At 35.5% G+C, this 24,655-nt stretch overlaps 1 protein-coding gene across 2 annotated transcripts; it reads left to right on the top strand.

Moving 5' to 3' along the window:
* Positions 1 to 352: 352 nt before the first annotated feature.
* LOC120156244 (serine/threonine-protein phosphatase 6 regulatory subunit 3-like) lies at positions 353 to 23,381 on the top strand. Of its 2 annotated transcripts, XM_039167624.1 has the most exons (19): positions 353 to 620; positions 1,477 to 1,580; positions 2,072 to 2,158; positions 2,255 to 2,330; positions 2,429 to 2,503; positions 2,644 to 2,697; positions 7,951 to 8,010; positions 8,267 to 8,383; positions 9,104 to 9,198; positions 9,304 to 9,506; positions 10,279 to 10,376; positions 10,581 to 10,684; positions 10,764 to 10,929; positions 11,099 to 11,221; positions 11,892 to 11,974; positions 20,809 to 20,947; positions 21,770 to 21,799; positions 22,298 to 22,368; positions 22,510 to 23,381. In XM_039167624.1, exons 1-19 carry the CDS (start codon positions 582 to 584, stop codon positions 23,054 to 23,056), a joined length of 2,271 nt encoding a protein of 756 aa, XP_039023555.1. In that variant the 5' UTR covers positions 353 to 581; the 3' UTR covers positions 23,057 to 23,381. The 2 variants fall into 2 exon arrangements, with proteins under 2 accessions (XP_039023555.1, XP_039023556.1); XM_039167625.1 differs by lacking the exons at positions 10,581 to 10,684; positions 10,764 to 10,929.
* The last annotated feature ends 1,274 nt before the right edge of the window (positions 23,382 to 24,655 follow it).

Below are 24,655 nucleotides of genomic sequence, written 5' to 3' on the forward strand. Positions count from 1 at the left end.
TAGCAATGTTTTATTTTACATATTAAATTAAATACATTTAGTATGAAAAATAAATACATATATTTGTTTTATAAATATAATATAATTGTTTGAGTTTAAAGTTTTAAAATATATTATTTTTATTTATAATTGAGACCGGTCAATAGATTTATATTGTATAATTAATTAATTTTACATAGATTAAAGTTTTATCATAACTTGGGAATAAATTATTATGCATGACTACAGGTAAACGTCCTATATTTGATAATAATTCATTTTTTTCAGAGCATAACAATTCAAGGTATATAGTTATATATAACATTAATTTTACTTGTTTTCTCAAAACAATCCCGCGAATACGGGTTTTTTTTTCCGCTTTCCTTCAAGCTTCCGTTCGCAAATCCATGGCTTGATCCAATCTCAGAAAGCATCCACCTTTATCTTGAGTCTTCATTTTGAATCTGCACCGTTCAAATTGTTGGGGTTTTCGCCGCCGGTTTCTGTTTTGTTTGTTTGAATTCACATATTCCCAGGGTCTTCCCTGATTTCAGATCTGGGTTCCTTTTTGCATGCGATTTCGCTGTTAAAAATTTGCGAAGATGTTTTGGCGTATGACTGGATTGTCAACTGCGTCTCCTGTGAGTTTCGCCTTTTTTCTCTCTCTCTATGGTTTCTTGAGCTACACAGAGGTGTATGCCATTTCTCGTGAAATTAATTGAATTATGGTTTTTTTTTATCTTTGCTTGTGGATTTCTGTTTGGCTGCTGGTAAATTGCTAGAAGAATAATAATGGCTTGCAATATTATGTTTCTGAGCCTGGAATTGTTCAAAAGCTATAAGTATTGGGTGCTCCTCATTGTTAGAATATTGATACAGTGTACAATAGGGGGCGTTTAACTTCATACATTGTTTTCAAATCAAGTACATGGATCAGGCTGCATTTATTACGGGATAAAATTGAATACCCTTGCTTCCTTTGAATTTCGGTGTTTGTACTTTGGTATGAATGTTCTCAATACTCAATTGCCTCCTTTGAGGGCTTTGGATGAGTGGATGGAGGGAAATATTTACTTTGTTCCAATTGGTATACATTACTATATTTTAGATTAGCAAAGGGACAAAAATAATTGGACCCTTTTTTTTTCTTTGAAGTAAGTGATATTCTAGGGGAAAATCTTGAGCTTACTTTATCATGTTTGTAGCTGCAAAAAAAGAATTCACAGAATTTTTTAGGATCTTACCCAGGTGCCATGTTTTTCTCTAGAAGCCTAAGATGGCGGTCCCGAAATAATTGTTTCTATTTTGAGTTTTAGGTTCATATTGTGTGTGTTTTCCCATAATTGTAAAATGATATTTAAGGGACAAGACGGCTCTTGTTAATCTACAGTCAGCTTGTATTCACTCCATTTTCTGTTTATGAGTTCCTTAGAAAGTGTGACTTTTGTTCTTCTATTTACTTCTCTTTTGTAACTTTTGTTGTTATGATCAATGTAGATCGACACAATTCTAGATAAGGATAATTTTACATTGGAGGAGCTTCTTGATGAGGATGAAATTATTCAGGAATGCAAATCTCTCAATGGGCGGCTTATAAACTTGTATGCTTTCTAGTCTCCACATATGCTTGCTTTCTTTATTCTTTCAACTCATAGCATGTTAAATTGTTGTATACCATCATGTTTCAATTCAACAATATACGGACTCTAACGTGCTTATGTAGTGCTTTTAAAATCTGATCACCATGCATGTTATTTCAATATCCTTAGTAATAGTTCTCTCTTTTCTACACCTAATATCACCACCACCACGACATGTTACATTGAAACACCTTAGAAGATGAAGTGAAAGAAACCCCTGAAGGACATCAAGGGGATCCCTAGAAGATATCACCAATGTCAAAGTAAAAGCATAAAACCCAGCGTCCAAAAACATTGCCATGGTTTATACTTGGCAGGTCAAGCTAAAGCTTTTTTACCACCTGTACTAGAATGTGAACACATCCAAACCTGTAACTCATTTTCAATAAATGGCTAATTCTATATTTTTGCTTTTTTGGTTTTTTTCACTATTGTTTTGTTCTTACTTGCAGTTTGCGAGAGAAGGTTCAGGTTGAACAACTTATTCAATATATTGTTGTAGAACCTCCAGAGAATGCTGATAAGAAGCAAATTTTCAAGTAGGTTTTAATAGCTTTCGTTGATCAGTTTTTGCCCCTATTCCCTTGATATTACTACACATATTGTTTTGCAATGTTTGTTTCGTGTGGTTGTAGGTTTCCTTCGATTGCATGTGAGATATTTACATGTGAGGTTGATATTGTACTAAAAACATTAGTAGAAGACGAGGGAGTAAGAAGTTGACCCTTTTATTCCCCCTTTCCTTTTGTGTTTGTATTTTCTTTTATTTATGTCAGTTTCTAAATCATTTGGTCCTTGATTTTTTGCAGTTAATGAATTTGTTATTTTCCTTTTTGAATAAAAATCACTCTCATAGCACCCAGCTGGCAGGGTACTTCAGCAGGGTATTCTGTTCTGAACTTTTGAGATATTCATATGTTTAGAATTGTAGCTCCTTTTCCTTTAATTTCTGTTGGTCTGTTTAAATAAGGGACTTTGAATATCTTGTTATCTATGTTTCATATTTGATTACTTTTCTTGCTAGGTTGTCATTTGTCTGCTATTGCGGAAGACATCGACATTCTTGCAGTATATTAAGGTACATTTAAGATTCTATTAAATTTGATTGAGGAATACCTTGTATATATTTATACTGTTAAGATAGGTATGGTGATGTTTTATGGCTATTACATGACATTCATGTGAATATTGTTTTTCTTTAACGAGACCTCCAATTCTTATAAAAAAATTAGATATTGACACATTATTCTAAGAATGAAATTGAAATTTATATTTGCTTTCAAGATCTGATTTGATCTTAAAAAATAGTCATGTCAGAATTAGGACTTTGTGATATGTGTCACAATTTCGTCCATCTAACTATTAAATTTCGTTGTGCCCTTCTTTTAGGGGTCGGTTCATCTATGATCCTGCATCTTGTCTTTTGTAATTTTGTTAACCCTCATGTCAATGATTGTCTATTGGTTAAATATTTGTAGTATTGTTTGTAGAAAACAGACTGTGTAGAAAACAGACTGTAGAAAACAGACAAGTCTGTTATTTTTATTGTTATGTACATTCAGTAGAACATATTACATATTTATATACAAATTATGCCTCTAAACTAGGAAACTCTAAGAAAGTAAACTAATCCTAGGAGATGTAATCCCTTGAAATAAGGGATTGAAAAACAGAAAATAATTACAGAATCTCTTAACTGTTCTGTCTTGATTTTTTCTAAATATAAGTCCAGCTCCTGGGATAAATTTCAAGAACCTTAAAATTCTGTTAACAGCTTCCAAATGTTCTTCTCGAGGATCACTCATATGTTGGCTGACAATGCTCACTGAGTATGCAATATCAGGCTTGGTCAGTGAAAGGTAGATTAACTTCCCAACTAACCTTTGGTAGGTTTCCTTGTTTACTGGATTTCCAGTCCTTTCCTTGCAAAATTTCAAGCTTGGCTCCATTGGAGTTTCAACTGGTTTGCAGTCGAGCATCCCAGTTTCTGCAAGAAGATCCAAAACATACTTACGCTGGTTTATGACCAGCCCTTCCTCGAACCTTGCAACTTCCATACCCAGGAAATACCTCATACTCCCTAAATCCTTGGTTTCAAACTCCTTTGCAAGATTCATCTTTAGCTTTTCTATTTCTTCTATATCACTGCCAGTTATAATCATATCATCTACATAGACAATTAGGAGGGTTATCTTACCACTTGGTGTAATTTTTCTGAATAATGTGTGATCCGCTTGGCTTTGTTTGAAACCATTCTGTGTCATAGCCTTAGCAAATCGATCAAACCAAGCCCTAGGAGACTGTTTTAAGCCATATAAGGATTTATTGAGCTTGCACACAGTTTTCTTAGTGACCTTTCCTTCTAATCCGGGGGGGACCTCCATGTATACCTCTTCTTCAAGGTTCCCATTCAGAAAAGCATTATTTATGTCCAGCTGATGCAATTTCCAGTCCATGTTAACAGCTACTGATAACAATATTCTGATGGTATTCAATTTTGCAATCGGTGCAAAAGTCTCCTGGTAGTCGATGCCATAGGACTGAGAAAAAACCTTTAGCAACCATCCTTGCCTTGTATCTTTCCACACTCCCAGCCGAATGATATTTGACTGTGAATATCCACCTACATCCAACAGCTCTCTTCCCTTTTGGCAAATCTGTCAAACTCCAAGTCTTATTCTTTTGCAACGCTTTTATCTCTTCTTCCACAGCCTTTTTCCACTCAGGAGATTGAAATGCTTCTGTCACATTTCTTGGGATTTTCACAGTGTTAATGCTGGTAGTGAAGGCCCTGAAATTAGACTGTAATTTCCCATATGCAACATACTTATTTATGGGATGAGCAGTGCATTTTCTTACCCTCTTCCTAATAGCAATAGGAAAGTCATCAAGATCAATATTAGTAGCCTCTTGGTAACCATCATTACTGGTAACCATCATTACCTTCTGTTTCAGCTGCAACAGGATCCGAATCTGGTTCTTGGCAAATGTTAGGCTGACTGATTTCTTCAGCAACATCTTTCCTTCTTCTTGAGTAAACACTGAGTTGTTTCAGTTGGGGAGTTATGGTTTCAGGGTCATTGTTAGGTGCATTTTTGGTAGTGGTGGAAGGTGTTTTGCACGGACTAGAGTGCTGAGATAAGGAGGAAGGTAATTCATCAGAGTTATTTAGGTTATTCCCATCACCCTCCCTAGGAACTGTGACAGTGTTAGCCGGCTTTGGAGAGACAGTAATAGGTAAGGAAAGGATAGGCTGTAAAGAAATATCGGTTTGAACAGGTTGAAATTCCTTGTAACTAATAGGCTGTAAAGAAATATCGGTTTGAACAGGCTGAAATTCCTTGTAACTCTCCCCCTAAATTTATGTTCCTGAAAAATAAGGTTGGTTTTCAAAAAAATGTAACATCAAAGGAGACATAGGTCTTTTTTGTGGAAGGTGAGTAACACTTGTAACCCTTCTGACTCGAAGAATAGCCCAAGAACACACACTTTATAGACCTAGGATCTAATTTCCCTCTGTTGTAGATATGAACAAAGGCTGTACACCCAAACACCCGAGGAGAAAGACTTGAGTTTAAATGTTTAAAATGGGGATACAACTGAAACAGAACCTTAGTAGGAATTTTGAAATCTAAGGTCTTACTTGGCATTCTATTGATGAGGTAAGTGGCTGTAAGAAGAGCTTCCCCCCAAAGATACTTAGGAGCATTAGCAGCAAACATAAAAGACCTAGTAACCTCTAGAAGATGTCTATTTTTCCTTTTTGCTACCCCGTTTTGTTGAGGTGTGTTGACACAAGAAGTAAGGTGAACAATGCCTTTTTCCTTAAAGAAATACCCAAGGGTTTTATTCAAATACTCACTCCCATTGTCACTCCTTAGAATTTTGTTTTTTGTGTCAAATTGGGTTTCAATTTTTTGATAAAAACTTTTAAAGAGAGACTCAACCTCATATTTTTCTCTCATTAAGAAAACCCATGTTGTCTTAGAGTAATCATCTATAAAAGACGCAAACCACTTATACCCAGAAATACTTTTGACAGGAGAAGGGCCCCAAATGTCACTATAGATGATGGAAAAAGGTGTTGTTGGTTCAAATTTGGCTGGAATATATGGTTTTCTGGTGTGTTTGGCCATTTGACAAATTTCACAGGAAAACAAAGATGAATCTTTATTAATGAATAAGTTCAGTAACATTTTGGAAAGATAGAAAAAATTAGGATGACCTAATCTAGAATGCCATAACATAATTTTATTGGTATTGAGATCAGAAGATAAAATTAGTTTCCTAAGAGCACTGGATAAGGCATGATTATGAGATGCTTTACCTCCAAGGGTGTACAATCCTTTGCCCAGCCTAGCATTGCCAATCACCCTCTTCGAGCCCTGTGCCTGAAAAATGCAACCACCAGTACCAAACACAACATTACAACCAAAATCTTTAATTAATTTGATGACTGACAACAGATTGCATGCAAGTCTAGGAACATAGAGGACATTATGAAGTAGTAGATTTTTGTTTAATGTAATAGAACCACTCCCTTTGACTGTAGTGAGAGAGCCATCTGCTATTTTGATAGAAGCTGGTAAGCTGCTTTCACTATATTCCTCCAAGAGATCAATATTTCCTGTCATATGATCTGATGCACCCGAGTCTATTATCCATTGTACCGAGGAAGCATATGGATTATTTCCATCAGTAGTAGTATAAGTCACATTTGTAGGCTTGGCTGTCATACTGCTCAAAATCTGCTGCAGTTCCTCTATCTGTTTCTTGCTAAAACTGCTTGAGGAATCATCTTGAGAGGCAATATGAGGCTCCTTTTGAATCCTAGACCGTGTGGGTTGCTAATCGACTGGTTTTCCGTGCAGCTTCCAACATTGATCTATCATATGGCCTGACTTCTTACAATGTTCACACCAAAGGCGATTTTTCCTCTGTTGCTTTGAAAATTTGAAATCTGAAATTTGAAAATCAGATTGAGGGGCTGGTCTGGGAAGTGATTTCGGATGCTGAGGGATCCGGATTAGCCATGAAAAAAAAATAGAGTTGAATAGGAATTGATTTAAAGAGAAGCGGAAATCGGATTGATCGCTCTAACCTGATACCATGTAGAAAACATACTGTGTAGAAAACAGACAAGTCTGTTATTTTTATTGTTATGTACATTCAGTAGAACATATTACATATTTATATACAAATTATGCCTCTAAACTAGGAAACTCTAAGAAAGGAAACTAATCCTAGGAGATGTAATCCCTTGAAATAAGGGATTGAAAAACATAAAATAATTATAGAATCTCTTAACTTAAGGGATTGACAACTCATTTCTATAATTCCTACATTGTTAACCCTTTTGTCAATGATTGTTTAAGTATTGGAGGCTGTTTTCTTAGTTGCACGTTCCAGTCTTCCTGTTTGGTAGGAATTCCATGGTTTCCCCTAGAAGATGTATGTTTCGTCATCAGGAAGAGGATTTTAAATATCAACTTGCTGAATTTAGGTGGTAGTATTTTGAGCTCTTTACGTGTCCATATATTAGTTGGGATTTCTATTTGCACAGATAGAGTCTCTCATTTAGCACTTTTCTCTTTGACCTAAGTTGCATAGAATGTAGATTGGTTTGCTTCAAGCAACAAGACTGAGTTTAGAAAACCACCTATCAGAAAGTGGTGTGTGTGTGTGGAGAAGAGGGGGGGGGGGTTCTTTCCTATTATTTTTAGCTGATTTCCTAGGTCTAAATTCAATTGCTGTGGAGAAAGTGGTGGGTCATTTCAATTGGTAGTTGCCTAGCTTATTTTTTCAGTAGTTACATTTCCAGATGCTTTTTCTTCTTTTCCTATGGTTTCATTTAACATTTTGATTGGATTGATTATCTTTTTTCAGTCTTTGAAGATTCAAAATTTTCTACTTGTTTTGCATTGCGCGTTTCAGTTCAAACTTTTGGTGGCCGGATTTTATTCTTGTAATGACTAAGCTGCAACAAAATTCTTGACTGCACTGCATTGTGTGCTGCTAATATTTGTTTCTTTGTTCAATATAACAAGGCTAAGATGTTTGTGCTTATCGATATAATGTGGCCTTGCTGTTGCTTCAATGCTTGAATTCTTTGGAAATTGAAGGAATCTGATGGGTGTCTCTTCATTCTGTAGTGTTTGTTGAATATGAACTTTCTGCTGAACTTCTCTTTCTTATATCACCTACATAACTGTTGCAGTTGTAGATGCTTATTGTTTTTGTAATGCTTTTTATAGGGAACATAGCTGTTCTTTTTTGCTTTTTAGCTCTCTATATAATCGATCTGAATTGCTGCCTTCACAATGCTGTGCAGGGTCATCAGGAAATTGTTGAGATGCTAGTTGACCTAATTGGCATAACTTCCATAATGGAGGTTAGTGTTGGTTTATCTTTACATTTTTTCTCTCCGTTTGAACCTCTCAAAAACTTTAGGAGTTTTTTACTCTTTCTATTCTTTGTGCTCATTTAATTGGAATTTCTTATGCTTTTGGTTTGTCTAATGAAGTTAATGTTGTTGGAATAATCTGTTGTTTGCAACGAATTAAATAAATTTTGATACTTATTGCCACTCATGACCCTTCTGAGAAGATTTTAGTTATAGCTTGTGAGCAACATTCTTTGTTAAGCAGGTTTTAATACGTCTGATTGGTGCTGATGAGAATATGTACACTAACTACATGGAGTCAATGCAATGGGTAGAGGATACAAATATATTGGAGATGATTGTGGACAAGTTCAGCTCTTCCGTAAGTGCCTTTGAGTGTTTGAGCATACCAAAATCTGTACTTTTCTTCTACTTTGGTAAAACGTGGTTGTTACTTCTCTTCGCACTCATATGGTGGATAGGTGGAGGTTTTCTTTAACTTGTGCCCTGGCTTTATCTTCTTATTTTTACTTTTCCTTCGTTGTTTTATGATAATATCTCTGATTTTGTCAAAGTATTTGACACTTCCAATTCCTTCCACAGTTCTTCCCTTATGCAAGCGAGGAGCCTTTAGGTAGAAAATATATTAGTATCAAGTAATGACTTCTAGTGATGAATTTGAAGTGAACAAATGCGAACATTTGCTTGTCTTCTGATACATCAGAGTTCAGAGTACTTTTGGAACTACTAGTTTATACTCGCACATGGAATGTTTGTGCAAATGTGCAGAGTAATTAACAATTTATTAAGTCCTACACTACTTCACATTTTTATAATATTGAAATTTTATTATTCCATATGTCGAAATCCATGTTTTATTCACATAGTTTGTGTATAGGAATACCAGTTTAAGAATGATAAAGATGATATGCTGATTATTTGTCAGATATCTTGGATTGATGTCCACATAGATGTTTTATGGTCTTTGAAGAGTACAGCTGACTTACGCTTATCGAGGGCATGCGATTAAGGTGTTATTTCATTTATTGTTGTTGAAATGTGGGTCTGTTTTCATTGGAATTTGTTAAAATGTATTTTACAGGATTCTGCTGAGGTGCATGCCAATGCTGCTGAAACCTTGTGTGCTATAACACGATCTGCTCCTCCAGGTCTTTCTGCCAAAATTACAAGCCCAAAGTAGGTGTCATTCTTTCCCTCTCATTTTGCTTATAGATGTGCTGAAAGTGTTCTCTAACTTGTAAATAATTTAATTCTGATGTTTTAATGGGTGCTGTCCTGAAGTTTCATAGGAAGATTATTTAATCATGTTTTGGAAGACTTGAGACCAAAATCCGTTGTGGTCAATTCCTTGTCTGTCTGCGTATCTTTGTTAGATCCCAAGAGGTTAACATTGGGTGTATATCACACATACAACCGCCAAGTCTCTCAAGGTTCAAAGATATCTGCAAACCCTAAGACAGTTGAAGTCATGCTGGAGAATTTAGGTGATGCTATCTATTGCACTTTACTATTAGCCGCATAACAAATCCTTTTGCAGACTCACCTTGTTCGTAGTTCGAAAATGAATTAGCTGGAGGTTACAAGGGCTTTGTTTTCATGGAATATGATTTCTTATTATATGTGTATACCCCCAGAGTTACTCTTTTGAAGCATATTCTCAACTACTACATACCTGAAAATATTTATGCAAAAAGAAAGGAAGAAAGAGCACCAGCATCCCACTATTGTCTCATGACATAGGAATCATTGGAAAAAAACAAGGGACTTGGGCATGATACTATGTGGAAATAGTGATACGACAAGCTTAAAAAAATCAGGACAGAACACAGTGGGATACATCGATAAAAAATGTTTTATTAATTTAAATAAAAATATAGGTAGTTTGCAATCAATTATCTCATAAAAAAGTTGTATATAGACTTTTCAAATGTATGGTTATTGTTGTAGTTGTATTGCATATTCAAATTAATCTAATCCACACCACAGCTTCTCTTTCCGATCAAGGGTTACTACAATTTGTTTTTCCTTTCACTGCCATGCCCATCCATTTCTCGAGTCTGTCCCTCTTTGTCAGATATGTATCTGTGTATCAAATGCATATCAGTGCCCGACACTGATACAGCATGTACTTTGGGAATTCTGACTCGTCTGTTCTTCATAGTTTATGAATGATGCTTAAGTAGTTTATTTTGACTGAACTTATACATCAATGTTATCTCACAGGAAAACTTATAAATCATCTTTACCACGCTGCAGGTAATTTGCTGAAGCTTTTGGATATTTCATCTTCAGAGTCAACCTTATTAACTACGTATGGGAAGTTACAGCCACCACTTGGAAAACATCGTTTGAAGGTACTTTGTTTTTAAAGCTACCTTTTCTTGGATTTTGAGGATTGAATCCGTCTTTTATTTCTTGGTGCCTGCATGAATCAGCTTTAGCTGATGGGCGAACCTCATAATTTCTATACCAATCCACTTATGGTCTATTCTATGGATCACTAACTGCACAATCAGAAACCTGATGGGATCATTTATAATTGACATGGGATTTTCCAGATAGTAGAGTTTATTTCAGTATTGCTGATGGTTGGTAGTGAAGCTGCCGAAAGGAAATTGATTCGACTGGGTGCTTTGCGAAGGATTTTGAACTTATTCTTTGAGTAAGTTTAAGATTCCTGATTTGCAGTGATTTGTTTGCTGATTGGATCCTATTGCTCATTCCCTTGGTTCTTTATGCAGGTATCCATACAACAATTTCTTACATCATCATGTGGAGAATATAATATTTTCATGTTTAGAGAGCAAAAATGTTCCACTTGTTGAAAATCTTCTTTGTGAATGTAATCTTTTGGGAAAAATACTTGAAGCCGAAAAGAATTGCATATTAGATTCTGATCCGAATATGGTAGTTATCCTGTCTTATTGGATCTGTATTGAAGAGCTGGTCTGTAGCATATTATTTTCTTCTACATTTTTATCATTTGAACTTGTTAATTTTTTACCCTCACTCTGCCCCGTCTTTATTTCAATGCTGAGTTGGTTCTTGTTTTTTCCTTTGGTCCTATCTCCTGCAGCCAACAGTTAGTGCTGAAGGTAGAGCACCGCCGAAGATAGGGAATATTGGACACTTGAATCGTATATCTAACAAACTTGTTCAGCTTGGAAATAACAATGGTGGAATTCAGACATATCTGCAGGTTTTAAATCTTTCCTACAGTCTTCATTTCATTTTCTTTGTCATTTTCATTGTTACGTGTACTTTTGCAATTTACAACACTTCATTGGACTTGAAATATCTTTTAAATTTCTGATCTGAGACTGAGAATCAAAAGTAGACCTTAATTTCTACTATTGAGTGTTATCTAACATTTGATCTATCCAATAATGATTCTGTGTTTGCATTTAATTTTGGGACGAATATAAATTATCCATAATCAGAAGTCACATGAAGTGTGGAACCATGAACTATATTTAGGTTAAGAACTTTGACTTTCTATCAGCTGAGGACAAAGAAATGAGATTCTGAAACAAAATACAGACCAAATTGCATATCTGCAGAAAAAGTTGACAATTTTTTTCATGAAATTATAATTTTGGAACTGTTAAAACAATGATACAATAGTCAACTTTATGTATAAAGAAAAAAGACTCGAGTATTGTGAACTTTGGAAAAGCTCAAGTATTGGGAGATAGCCTTCTCCCATGTCAGTAACTCCTCTCCTTTTCCATAGCTTTGAGCCTTGAGATTTCCAAGTTCTGACCATTGGGAAGATCCCAGGGGAAAAGTTCTATCAATTGCTGCCAGATGCACAAATGTTCTTTCCCCAGTTTCATGAGCTGTGTTCTTAATTGTTTTTCTTTTAGCAGGAAAATAATGAATGGATAGATTGGCAGAAGAATGTTCTATCAAAGCGTAATGCTATTGAAAATGTTTACCAGTGGGCATGTGGGTATGTCATCTTTCTAGAACGTTGTTTTATTTTACATATATGCGAATGCTATTTGCAATTGCGTGTTTCATGTGAATTGAAGTTTTCAGCAAGGCTAATATTAAAATTTTGCAAGGTCGAACCTTGTTGATATTGCTATTGCGCCTATGGTTGCTTTGATCCCCATTGACATAAATGCGTAGCCTGCTAAATGGTATCACTATAGTTGGCTGAGGGTGATAATATTGTAGTAGAACTGTTCTGAAATATAATCAATAAACACTAAAGGCCTTGACTGGATGCGATCTCCTTTTGAATAGTCAGTGGAGATGCTAAGCATTACTACTAAATTCTTTTGAAATGAAATGGATGAAAGCTAATGAAATTAAACAAACTAGAGGAATAAAGCCATTAGTTTACTGATTGGAGATTGATATAATGTTGGATTTGAAAATAGTTTTTGCATAAACCTTAATTTTCTGGTCCGTGTTCCTATGCAAATTGTTCAAGGTGTCAAACTTATTTGTCTGAATTGTTAGGAGTTTTGAAATTCAGTCCTTGCTCCCTTAGCGAATATTTGGAACTCTCTTATAATGAGTGAGAGAAAGTTATATATAGAGTTAATACAGTGTAAACGGAAGGTTGGTATAGGAAAAAGAAGAAGCATGGGTGACATATGGAGTCCTATTTTCAATTTTAAAATAGAATGCTATTTTTCAAATTTAAAATAGAATGATTATTTGATCCTTTAAACTGAAAATTTTGAATGCTTTTTGAAATGTTAAAATGTTTTAGGTACAACGATAATTTTTTTTGGATAAGAATAGGATGCCTCATTTAAAACCCCTTTCATGATTAATGGAACTCATAAAAAGCTCCTTAATCAGCGGAAGGAGGAAAAGAGTGTCTTAGAATTTCATTATTGGAGAAAGTCCTCGAAACTTGTTCAACATAAGTCTGAGATGGATGATGTTTCGAGGAATAAATACTGTGAAATTAAAGGTTTTGTGGACGAAGATAAACTTCACGTGTTGAGTAAATGTCTTGTGGGGTGGTGCAAGAACTTTATCAAAATCGGTGATCTTACTAACCAAATGCAAGTCAAGGACTAGCTGGTTTCACGCTAATGAGAGTTTTTGAAGACTCTGATTAGTTGAGAAGCGTAAAGGATGATAAATTAGAGACTCTTGCAAAATGGTTTTCCATAGTTGAAACTTGGTCAGAGAGGCTGGTGGTAGAGTGTCGTCGCGTGTGGTTAGTTTGTGAAGGTGTTCCTTTTCACGCTTAGAATTGGGATACTTTCAAAAACATTGCAGCTAAGTGGGGCAAATTATTAGCAATTGACAACAACTGTGAGTTTCCATCGTCCTTTGATCGGGCTAAAATTCAAATACTCACAAAAGCTCAAGTGAGAATTGATGAGTTGATGGAGTTGAAGGTCGGTGCTAATTTATTGAAAATCATGGTGCATGAAGTTGATCCTTCCTTTAAACCAAATTCTTGAGTCCCTGAAGATTGCGATATTTCATTAGAACTTGTTCCTTCAATTGGATCGTAACTGTTCGGCAACTGTATTCAGAGGCGTTTCTTTTAGTTTTTTGTTGTTGCAAGTGTTGGTTTTTATTTTGTTATGTTCTTTTGCAACTTGAGGTGTATTTTAGAAATTGGGTTACTGTCTTTGGGGCTTTTTGTTTGATGATGGGAGATTTTTAGGTGATATGGTTTTTTGTAATGGTGTATATTCCTGTATGAGGGTATTCGGTGTTTTCACATGTACTTGGTGTTCTAATTAATAAATTATTAGGCACTCTTTTCTTCCTTCCAATAGTATGTTGAAGAATACGAAAGGAGTTTTTAATGAGACCTCCAACTTTTATAAAAAAAATTAAGTACATAGGAATTACAACACCCTAAAACTCCCTTAATAGGAAGTAGAAAACCAAAATACCTCCCTAAACAACAACACATAAATCAACCTATTCCAGCCTTAGCTAGGGCATCTGCCTCTAGGTTAGCTGTCCTATTAACTCATCTAACAACACCTTCAAAAACTTTAAGCTTATCAACAATATCTTTAACAATAGAAGCATAAACATTTGGACATAATTCAACTTTCTTAATCCTGTCCACTGCCACCTTGCTGTCACTCTCAATAATTAGACGATCCTTGATCAGGTCTCGAAAAGAGACAAAGAACGATAAACCCTTTTGAATATCTTTTAATTCTATCAAGGTAGGAGGCCCCGGACCAGCAGACTCCTTAAAAAAGCCTAAGATCAAACCAGAAACATCTTTTAAAACTCCTAACCCACTTCTCTTCCAGTCACTGGTAGTAGCAGCATCAACATTTAATTTGATAAAGCCCTTGGGAGGAGGAGACCAAGGGAATTTAGATACAATCGGATTAGAGTAGTAAGAACAAGAATCCCCTAAGGAAGGATCAGATGTAAGTGAATCCTTAGGGATAAAAACCTCTTTATACTTAGCTAAAAACCATGAAGCAAGCCTAAACCATTCTAAGAAGAAGAATTCAGCTTGGTCTAACTTCCCCCCTTGAAACACAATAGAATTCCTGATTTTCCAAGTGGTCCAAAAGACAACCCTTGGAATAAATCACCATATAGTTGAGTTAGTCTTCAAATCATCCCAGGCTAGGAGAAAGCTTTTAGTATTAGCATGAAAAACAGAATTAATCCACCAAAACTTCATAAATTTATTCCATAAAAACCACACAACCGAACAAGTAAAAAATAAATGAGAGGAAGACTCTTCCACCATCTTGCAAAGAGGACATAACACATCTTCAATACCCTGAACTCCTCTTTTAACCAGTTCTGTCTTCACTGCCAGCTTATGAAGAACAACTTGCCACACAAATGACTCCACTCTTGGAAGCAGCAGACCCCTCCAAATTATATTCTTCCAAAAATAGACCTCCTCCAAACCCGAAGAACAGAGATTAACACAAGATTTAACAGAATACACCCCATCTCCAGTGCCTTTCCACACCAGCCCATCAAAAGATTCTATAGATAGGGAAAAATTCGAAATGACTGCCATCAAATTAGACCATTGTTCAAATTCCCAATCATTCAAATTCCTTCTCAATTGAACATCCCAAATCCAGCCCATAGAGCTATATTCATCGAACTCAAATAATTTGCCGTTCTTGTTTAAGGAAATAGAAAACAGTCTAGAAAAAATAACCAAAAGTGGATGATCCATAGCCCAAACATCTTGCCAGAACCGAATAATTTTACCATCACCAACATGAAAACTGAACATGCTTCTAAACTTAGAACCAATAAAGTCTTTGAAATGGTTATTCACCACAGATCTCCAAATCCAAGAAACTTTAGGTGGAACCTTATTTTTAAACAATAATAAGGATGAATCCATGTTATATTTAGTACAGATAATTTTCCTCCAAACAGAATTCCTGTCACTGGCAAACCTCCAAGATCATTTCCCTAAAAGTGCTCTGTTCATCATGTTGAGATTCATAACTCCGAAAGCACCCTCGTTCTTTGGTTTGCACACTGTGGACCAATTAACCCAATGAATCTTGTTTTTACCGTTTCCCCTTCCCCATAAAAAATGGACATAATTGAATTGAGGGTTTTGTAAACCGAGGTTGGAACCTTAAAAAAGGACAAGTAATATGTTGAAAGCGAACATAGGACCGACTTAATCAATACCAATCTCCCTGTTAATGAAAGAGAGGATGCCTTCCAACCAACAAGTTTGTTGTAGAAATTATGAACCACTAAATCCCAAAGAAATGAAGAATTTCTATTAGCCCCAAGAGGAAGTCCTAGGTAAAGGAAAGCAGCCAACTGAACATCCAATAGTCTTTGCCCACTCCTGAACTTCATCTTCATTTGAATTAACACTAAACAATTTACTCTTCTTTAGATTCAACTGTAGACCAGAAATAACTTCAAACACTCGAAACACCCTCTTCACATTCAAAATATGCATCTTCAAAGCTCCACAAAAGATGATAAGATCATCAGCAAATTGTAAATGAGATAAATTAAAAGTCTCCTTCTCCTTGCTAATAACCAAACCAGAAAATAACCCATCTGAAATAGTCTTAAGGATTAATAAATTAAGAAGTTCCCCTACTAAATTGAGCAACAATGGAGATAAAGAACAACCCTGGAAAAGACCCTTTGCCATTGGGAATTCCTCAGAAGGAACCCCATTGACTAAAACTGAAACAGAGGCTATTGTTACACATTTCCTGATCCAACCACTCCAACTGGAACCAAAACCCATTTTCTCCATTACTTTGAATAGAATAGGCCAATCAACTGTATTATATGCCTTCTTGAAATCAACCTTGAAAACACAACCCGTGAGTCCATTTTTCCTCCAAAAATCTATTCTCTCATTAGCAATTAGAGAACAATCCAAGATTTGATGATCGGGGATGAAAGCAAATTGTGTTGAACTAATGATGTCTGTAATACAACTCCTTAACCTCCTCGAAAGACACTTAGAAAGGATCTTATATAACCCACCTACTAAGCTTATAGGTCTATAATCATCTAGGCCACTAATGTTGGAGCCCTTTGGAATGAGAGTAATAAAGGTATGATTAATACCATGTTCCCATTCTTTCCCCAAGTAGTTGTGAAAGAAATTCATAATCTCTTCCTTAAGAACATGCCAAAACCTTTTGAAAAAGCCCAAATTTAAACCATCTGGCCCCAGAGCTTTATTACTATCATAGGACTTCAAAGTTTCCCGTATTTCCTCCTCTAAAATTCTTTTTCTAAAAACAGACTCTTCTCCAATGAAATTCTAGAAAAATTCAACCTTATGTCATCAACTTCCAAGGTAGACCGAACATTAAATTTTTTAAAGAAATGATCCCTGACAGTGGCCTTAATAACAGACGGGCTTTGAATAATCTCCCCCGTAATATTTAGAGCATTCAAGGCATTCCTCTTTCTCCTAACTGAAGCACAAGTATGGAAAAATCTAGTGTTACGATCCCCATCTGCTACCCACTTCGATCTGGAATTCTGGAACCAAATCAGTTCCTCTATCTTGTAAAGTCTCCACAATTCTATTCTATAAGTTTTCAATTCTGCTGCTTTTTCATTGTCAATTACACCTTGTTGTTGCTGAACATCAAACTCTAACTTGTGAATCTTCCTTTCTAGTTCGGTTATCAATGCTCCTGGAAACTGATCTCTCTTCCCAGCCTAATTTTCGATAGCTAATTTGGTTCTCTTCAAAATACTGACAATTACAGCTTTCCTCTGGTTTTTCTTACAGTCTTGAATAGAAAACCTAACCAATTCCTCAAAACCACCCTCCTCCATCAAATAATTAAAGAGTCTAAAAGGTTTTTTATCCCAATTAACTCCTCCATTCTCAAGTGTTATAGCATTGTGATCTGACACAGACCTTGGGAGAAGTGATTGAACAATATCCGGAAAAGCAGCCAGGAATTGACCATCAACCAAAAACCGATCCAATCTTACAAAAGTGGGATTATCTTGGTTATTGCACCAATTGAACCTACCCCATTCAAAGGTAGATCAATTAAACATGTTTGAAGAATAAACTGACTAAAGATTCCCATAGAATTCCTGTTCTGACCTCTGACAACCTTCTCTTCTTCATGTAAGTAAATATTAAAATCCCCTCCCACACAAACAGGAAGATTCTGTCCGCTTATGTACATGCTTAATTCTTCAAAAAAAAAAAACTAGCTTTCTCTTCCTCCACTGAAGGACCATAAACATTGATGAATCCACATCTAAAATTATTAGCTCGAAATTTTCCTGAAATAGCAATAAATCTTCTGCTAATGTATTGGTTTTCCAACTCGAAAATATTTTCATCCCAACAACACAATAATCCCCCTGATGATCCAACCGATGGAGATTAAATAACACCTTAAAGATTATTTAGTCTGCTTATTCTAAGAAAAGATCTTTGAATCTTCTCATTTTTAGTTTCTTGCAGCCAAAGAAAAGAAGGATAGATCTTAGATACTAAATTCTGTACATCCCTCTATTTCTCTTTTCTTCCCGAACCCCTGACCTTCCATGAAACAATGATTAACTTTATCTTTGTCATTAAAAAAAACAATCTAATCACCCCCTTCAAATTCACCTTGATTAACCACATTCGAGCCTCTCTCTAAATTAATGATTTTTTCCAACAAGGCTGTTTTTCCTTGCTTAAAAGACACCCACATAAGCTTACTTACTTCCCATGTAGCTAAAGCTTCCTCCAAGAAATCCGAGAAGGCTGAAGAGGAAGTTGTTGCAATACTCATTTGTTCTAGGGCTTCCCTTCACAGAATTCTTTTGGCTCTTCTGTTAAAAAAACCAGATTTGAAACTTGAACATTCTCCTTCTGAAAACCACCCTTCAAACTCCCCACACTCCTATCTTCTGAACATCTATCATTAGTAGGTTCCTCACACCCATAAACATTCAGATATGCTTTTAAACAAATCTGTTGACTAGCTCTTAGGACCAGGTCTTTTACTTCATATGTATGACTATGGCTTCCTCTCTTTCAGGCATAAACTTCTGTACATTCCCAGACTAATATTTTCTGTCCCTAGACCTTTTATAAACCCTTTTAAAGCTACTCATGCTTCTCCTCTCTACCAGTTCACTCTTAGTAGAAAACGATCTTTTAGACCGGTAAAGCTGTCTACCCCTTGAGTTATTTCCTGAATTATTAGTGATGGACTCTAACAGCCTTAAATTACCATCCTGAACCTCTATTCCAGCCCTATCAAACATCTCTGAATTTGAACTATTTCCCTTATCTTCTTTCTTTTTACTACCAGACTCAACCGAATCCAGATTCTGAATCATTCTCCCAAACTTGTTGATTTTAAATGCTGGGCCAGAAGGAATTACCTTTAAACTCAGACTGCCCATTATTTTCTGATTGGGCCTGTGACTAATCAACCGAAATATTTGAATTTCTAATTCCCAAAATGGCAAACTCCCCCACTTTTATACTCCCAACATTCTGACAGCCCACTTTTAATGCATTTCCTTTCTATGGAAAGACTTGGAAAATGTTGTTCCCCACCAACTCCACCAAACCCGAGAGTAGCTCCCTGGTCAACTCTCAGTCGATTTTCTTCTGTTGAACTTACTAAACCTTTCCCACTTTCTGACAGCACTCTGTCTTCTTCCTCCTCATACATCAACTCTCCAAAATGTTCCCCACCGGAACCATCCACCGGAGGTTTACTTGAAAAAGAATTTAAAGACTCACACGCCGATCCAACCTTGATACTCACTTTGAAGGATCTTCCATATGATCCAAGAGTTATCACCTCCCGAACATCAAAAGGGCTTGCCACCCTCATTAAAATTCTCGCCGTTGTGAGATCTTACCTGTTTCTAGTGGCATCGTGGATGTCTACCACCGTTCCCCATCTCCCTGCTATCTGTTCCAAGAATGGATCATTCCAGCATAATAGAGGGACCCCAAATAGTTCAACCAGATAGAAGGCCATTGGGACTCCCTCTTCATTCAATAATGGTGCCAACCGATCAAACCAGAATTCTAATTCATCTTTCTTCTTCATCCATACATCCAACATCTCTTCGGATGATTTAAAAGTTATTGCACAAGAATTCCACACATATCCCTATCTAGCAATTTGGACATCATAACCTTCATTAACTAAAGCCTTCTAAACTAACTCTAGCTCAAATGAATGTTTAATGATCCCCGTTAATGACCTTTTAACCCAGCTGGAGCTCTCCGAGGGAATATGCATTTCTAAAATATTTTTCTTAACTTTCCCCCTGTGAAGACCATCAGATGAAAACTCCCTTTTCCCCAGTGCACTTCTGTTCGACATCAAAGCATCTTTATAAGTTCTATCATCCCTTATGCTTCTGTTAAAGTCTTCTACCTCTTTTGAATTTGATGTTTCTGCATTATTCGAACTTAAAACCTTCTTCGAAGAACTATTTTTCCCCACTATCCTTGAACGAGCTTCCTTATATCTTGCAGCTCCAACTGTGATCTTCCTCCCATCTATCAATGCACCATTTAATTTATCTACTGCCCTTTTTCAAACCTGCCTCACTCTTAAACTGAACGAAAGCAAAAGTGGAGAATTTGTATTTTGGATTTCTTGTTTCTTTGGGAATGAAAACTCTCCCAACAGGACCATGAACTAAGAACAATTCCCTTAACGCACGTCGAGACACTCTCCTACTAAGATTGTCCACGAACACCGTCCAAATCTCATCAGAAACTGACTTTCCTTTCAACTTTTCTCTCTCTACGGCTCTATCTCTCTCACTCATCATTTTGTCTCTAACTGGTTACGTTCACTGGAAAAACAATGATTTCTTTCCTTTTGTTTTGACAAATGAACAAAACTGAAGTACCAGGTACAACGATAATTAATCTTTCTGAGCAATGTAAATTTGTTCTGGATAATTATTTGAGCTGTTTTAATGTAGTCACGTGTATGTGTTGTTGGTCCGTTTTCTTTATTGCTGGATGGTCATAATTGAACTCTTGTGGAGTTATGATCAGCTAAGAATATTGGGGTTTTGATATTCTAAGATATTCCTAGGGAATTTATTTTAGTCCTTTTCATCACTGAACAACTTCTGCATCTCTTTTAAAATCAGTCACCAAACCCTAAAACATGAATGATTTTGAGTGGGTTTTTGCAACTTGAACCGTTTAATAGCAAGCCCAATAAAAATTGAGACGCTGAAAGGAAAGTGCATAGAAAGTTTCTTCAAGTCGCTGTTGCCTATCGACCCTTTTATTCGGTATATTATTTGACATTTTTTTCTTGAATTACTTTAATTTTGCTTGATCGATTTTAACAGGAGGCCGACTACATTACAAGACAGGACCAGAGATAGTGATGATGATTACCAAGATAGGGATTATGATGTTACAGTCTTGGCAAATAACTTAAGCCAGGCATTTAGATATGACATTTATAGTAACGATGATACGGATGAGGTGCTTCCTATAACTTTTGTACTAATCCAGCTATATTTATGTTGTATTTATCTACTTATTGAATACCAGGACCAAGAGAATGAACTTCTAAAACAGAAATTATATTTTGGAAATAAGCAATTATTCTACATTTTTTAAGGGGTGTATTTTATTATTTATACTGCAAATCATGAGACCTCATTTGCAATTCTTTGTAGTTATATAACTAGTGATACGTAGTATATTAGAGCCACTTTTAATTATAATTGAAATGTTTCAATGAGTGGTTCTTGATTCTCCCATAATATTCAGCTTAGAAAAAGATCTTGCTGATTTTTTCGAAGCTGCTTGTGCAATTATTGTGGTTTTTCCTTATATTACTTCGACTTTTCATTTTTCTTGAAGTCCTGTTTTGTTTGACATCCATGCTGGACGAATATCTTGGACATGGGTATGAGATATGACCTTCCAAGGACCCTTCCAATACTTGGAAAAACTTGAATAAAATTGAAAATATCTGTATCTAATATTCACATTCGAGTCCGAGTAACATAGGCTTTCCCTACTATTCTCATATTACTTCCACAGTATATTTATCTTCTATTTTCGAACCCAAACTTGTTAGTTCTTTTAATTTAGCGTCTTTTCTTCTCTGCATTTTAATCTTCAACCTTACTAGTTTAGATACCAATTTATTTCATATATTTGAGTCTGTTTTTGTTCTGTTGTTAAATTAGTTAACACTTTGATTTAAAATGCACTGCCAGTTTTTAATATGCATCATTTTTTTGTGTACGTGCTTCTGTTTTTTAATATGCTGATATCATTTTTCATATATTTCAGGTACATGACTCAATTGAAAGAGATGATGAGGTATTTGTTATGTCCTATGATCTTGAATTAAAGTCGATAGATGGAGAATTGGTGTTTTGAATAGTTATGTAGGAACAAAGTTTGCTAAAAATTATTACGAGGACTCTTCCTCTTTGTGCTTTTCGCTCTAGTTTTAGTGCACAACTGCAAGTTCTTGCTAATTGATCTTGCATCCTTTTTTATTTTTTGGCCTTTGAAACCTGATCTCCATATTTTATCATCAAGAGAATCCTATGTAGAAACTGTTCTTTGTTTTCTTACCTGTGTCTGACATCCATGTTTGAAGCATGACTCTCTAAATACATGAAAAAATTTAGAAGAAACTAAACACATCTACCTCAGACTTATATTCGTGTCTGACACTCGCACCTAATTAAGTAACTTGAAGAACATCCCCTCTCCCTAACCCCTTTTTTCCCACTTTTCCATTTATCTTTTGATATTTCTATGGGTGAGTCTTTGTGAATAATAAAAAACTGTTCTGATTATACTTTTCAGGACGTTTACTTTGATGATGAATCTTCTGAGGTTGTAATATCTTCTTTACGCCTAGGTGACAACCAAGAAAGGTTGGTTCAAATCTTCTTTTGAATGAGCTGGTCAGAATTAGAATTTAGTCACTTTGTTTGCTATTGTGAATCTATATATAATATTTGTGTGGAATCATTTGTTTGACCTAATTGTTGGAGAATATTCTTGTGTTGCTGCAGTGGTTCTCTTTTTACAAATTCCAACTGGTTTGCGTTTGAAGATGACAGAGTTTCCGATGAACATTCAACTGGTGCTTTGCCTTCTGCATCTCCTAATACTGAGGGAGCTGGTGTTGTCAATGGTGATGGTGAAGATGATAAGAAGGTTGTCAGCGAAGATGATGACTCAGATGATACGACAACATCTTCTCGGGTAGCTGATGCCAAATTAGAAGTTAACTCTGCTGATCTGACTGACAACTCTAGGGAAGCTGGACCCAATGCAAATGTTGAACCACCTTCCTGGGTTGAATGGAGAGAGACCTCAGATGGAATTGGAGCATCTGTTTCCGATGAATCTGCTACTGTTCAAAATGGGGAACCGCAAGTGAAACTTGAGGATAAAGGCAGTGGGCATGACCAAGATGGTATTACCAAACCTTCGCGGTCATCATCCTCAGACAATACAAGTGAAACCCCCTTGGAGCCATTTTCAAAACCGAAAAATGAGAACCTAGTGTCTGGTGATGGCAATCCAATTCCGCCTATTACTGAGGTTGATCGATGAGACAGCCTCTGGAGCAGGGTCTACCTCTGAGGTTGCCAAGGATGCGGCAGTGGGGAAGGAGAGGGTGAACTAATGTATATTCTAAAAAATTGGTATAATGGGTCCTACCGTGGTGACACTGTTCTGATGCCGCTGACCGAGGCAGTTGTTTTCACATAGCCATCGACACAATCCTTAACCGGGAATTGTTGTTGGTTGGAGTTGATGATTCTTTATCCCCTACACATGCAAATTTTATGTATTTAGGGCAGGTAAATGCAACAATGAATCTGTTGTATAGGTTCTGCTAGTGAATTCAATCAGGAAAATGTTAAAGTTCAAGATTTCCCCCCACGAATGTCAAAGTTCTGGTTATAGGTACAATTTCTTATGGATTGCCTTTAATCAGTCCTTTGCTTCAAGTTCTTGTTTAAATTATATAAAGAATACATAATTGTTGACAAAAAAAGATTTATTTTAAATACTTTATACAGTTTCATTTTATATAAATAAGTCGATTGCTAAGTCGTCCCAGTGATTTATTTGTGGTCAGCTATCACCTAGTTGAAGCCTTGACAATTATTGGATGCACATTCTTATATCAAGGTTTGTTCTATACGACGATCAGCCAATACCTCCATGCATACTCTTGCACAATAGGTGTCATCCTTGAACTAATCAATGTCTTTTATTTATGATTTACCGGTTTCTGCTTCTACTTAATGTACTATCTGATGTTATTTTCGGTTAATGAAATTATATATTCCACAAAAGCATATATTAAAAAATATATAATCTTTTATATAAAAAGTATAATTCGTTTTTGTCATTGTATCACAAGTTCCCACTTTTAAAACTTTAATAAGAAATAAATTAATATAAAAAATAGCATAATGTAGTATTAATTAAAATTGTCATAACAAATCGGTTGCATCATTTTTAGTTGAAAAATTACATAAGAAAGAAACTTTTTATTTTTGAAAATAAATATTTGAAAAAAAATGACTCTTATTTTCTTAACAGATAATCACTAAATAACTTATTCGATTTGATTTTTAACATATCAAATATGTAATGTTAACACATAAATTCAATTTAAAATTTAATGCTCCACAATTTAATAATTCATAGAGTATGGATCACTCAATAATGGATAGATTTCTGTTTTAGTCATCCAATTATAAAACATTATAAATTGGTAACACAACTAATTAAATTTGGCATTGTGAGCTAATTTCAAAGGTAAAATTGATATTTCAATCTTTAAGATTTGTATAATAGAAAAATAGTGTAAAATTCAAGTTCAGAAAACCATTCATATATTACAAACATAAGTAAAATAATACAAGTTCATACTCAGTATAAAAATCAAATGTGACATACATGCCCCTTAATTGCACTTGTACCGTACTCTTCAACCTAAGCCAATGGAACTCCCATTACAGATATCGATAGCTGCACTGGATCAATTCTTTTAACCTGAAATGGAGAGTAAACGAGTGAGCTTTGGGAAGATCAGTAATACATAACTACCAAGTGATTCTGAAGGACATGCAAATAAATGAGAAAGCATAAAAATTTCCTTATTGATTCAGACATCTACAAGTTTTCGGGATGAGA

Source organism: Hibiscus syriacus, unplaced genomic scaffold (genome assembly GCF_006381635.1).
Source record: "Hibiscus syriacus cultivar Baekdansim isolate YM2019G1 unplaced genomic scaffold, ASM638163v2 tig00111213_pilon, whole genome shotgun sequence".
Taxonomy (NCBI): domain Eukaryota; kingdom Viridiplantae; phylum Streptophyta; class Magnoliopsida; order Malvales; family Malvaceae; genus Hibiscus; species Hibiscus syriacus.

Excerpts from the sequence above, each read along its gene's own strand:
- LOC120156244 (XM_039167624.1), top strand. The coding sequence starts at position 582 with ATGTTTTGGCGTATGACTGGATTGTCAACTGCGTCTCCT. Across the intron at positions 2,504-2,643 it reads TGGCAGGGTACTTCAGCAGG|GTTGTCATTTGTCTGCTATT; the intron begins GTATTCTGTTCT and ends TTTTCTTGCTAG. Across the intron at positions 8,011-8,266 it reads GCATAACTTCCATAATGGAG|GTTTTAATACGTCTGATTGG; the intron begins GTTAGTGTTGGT and ends TTTGTTAAGCAG.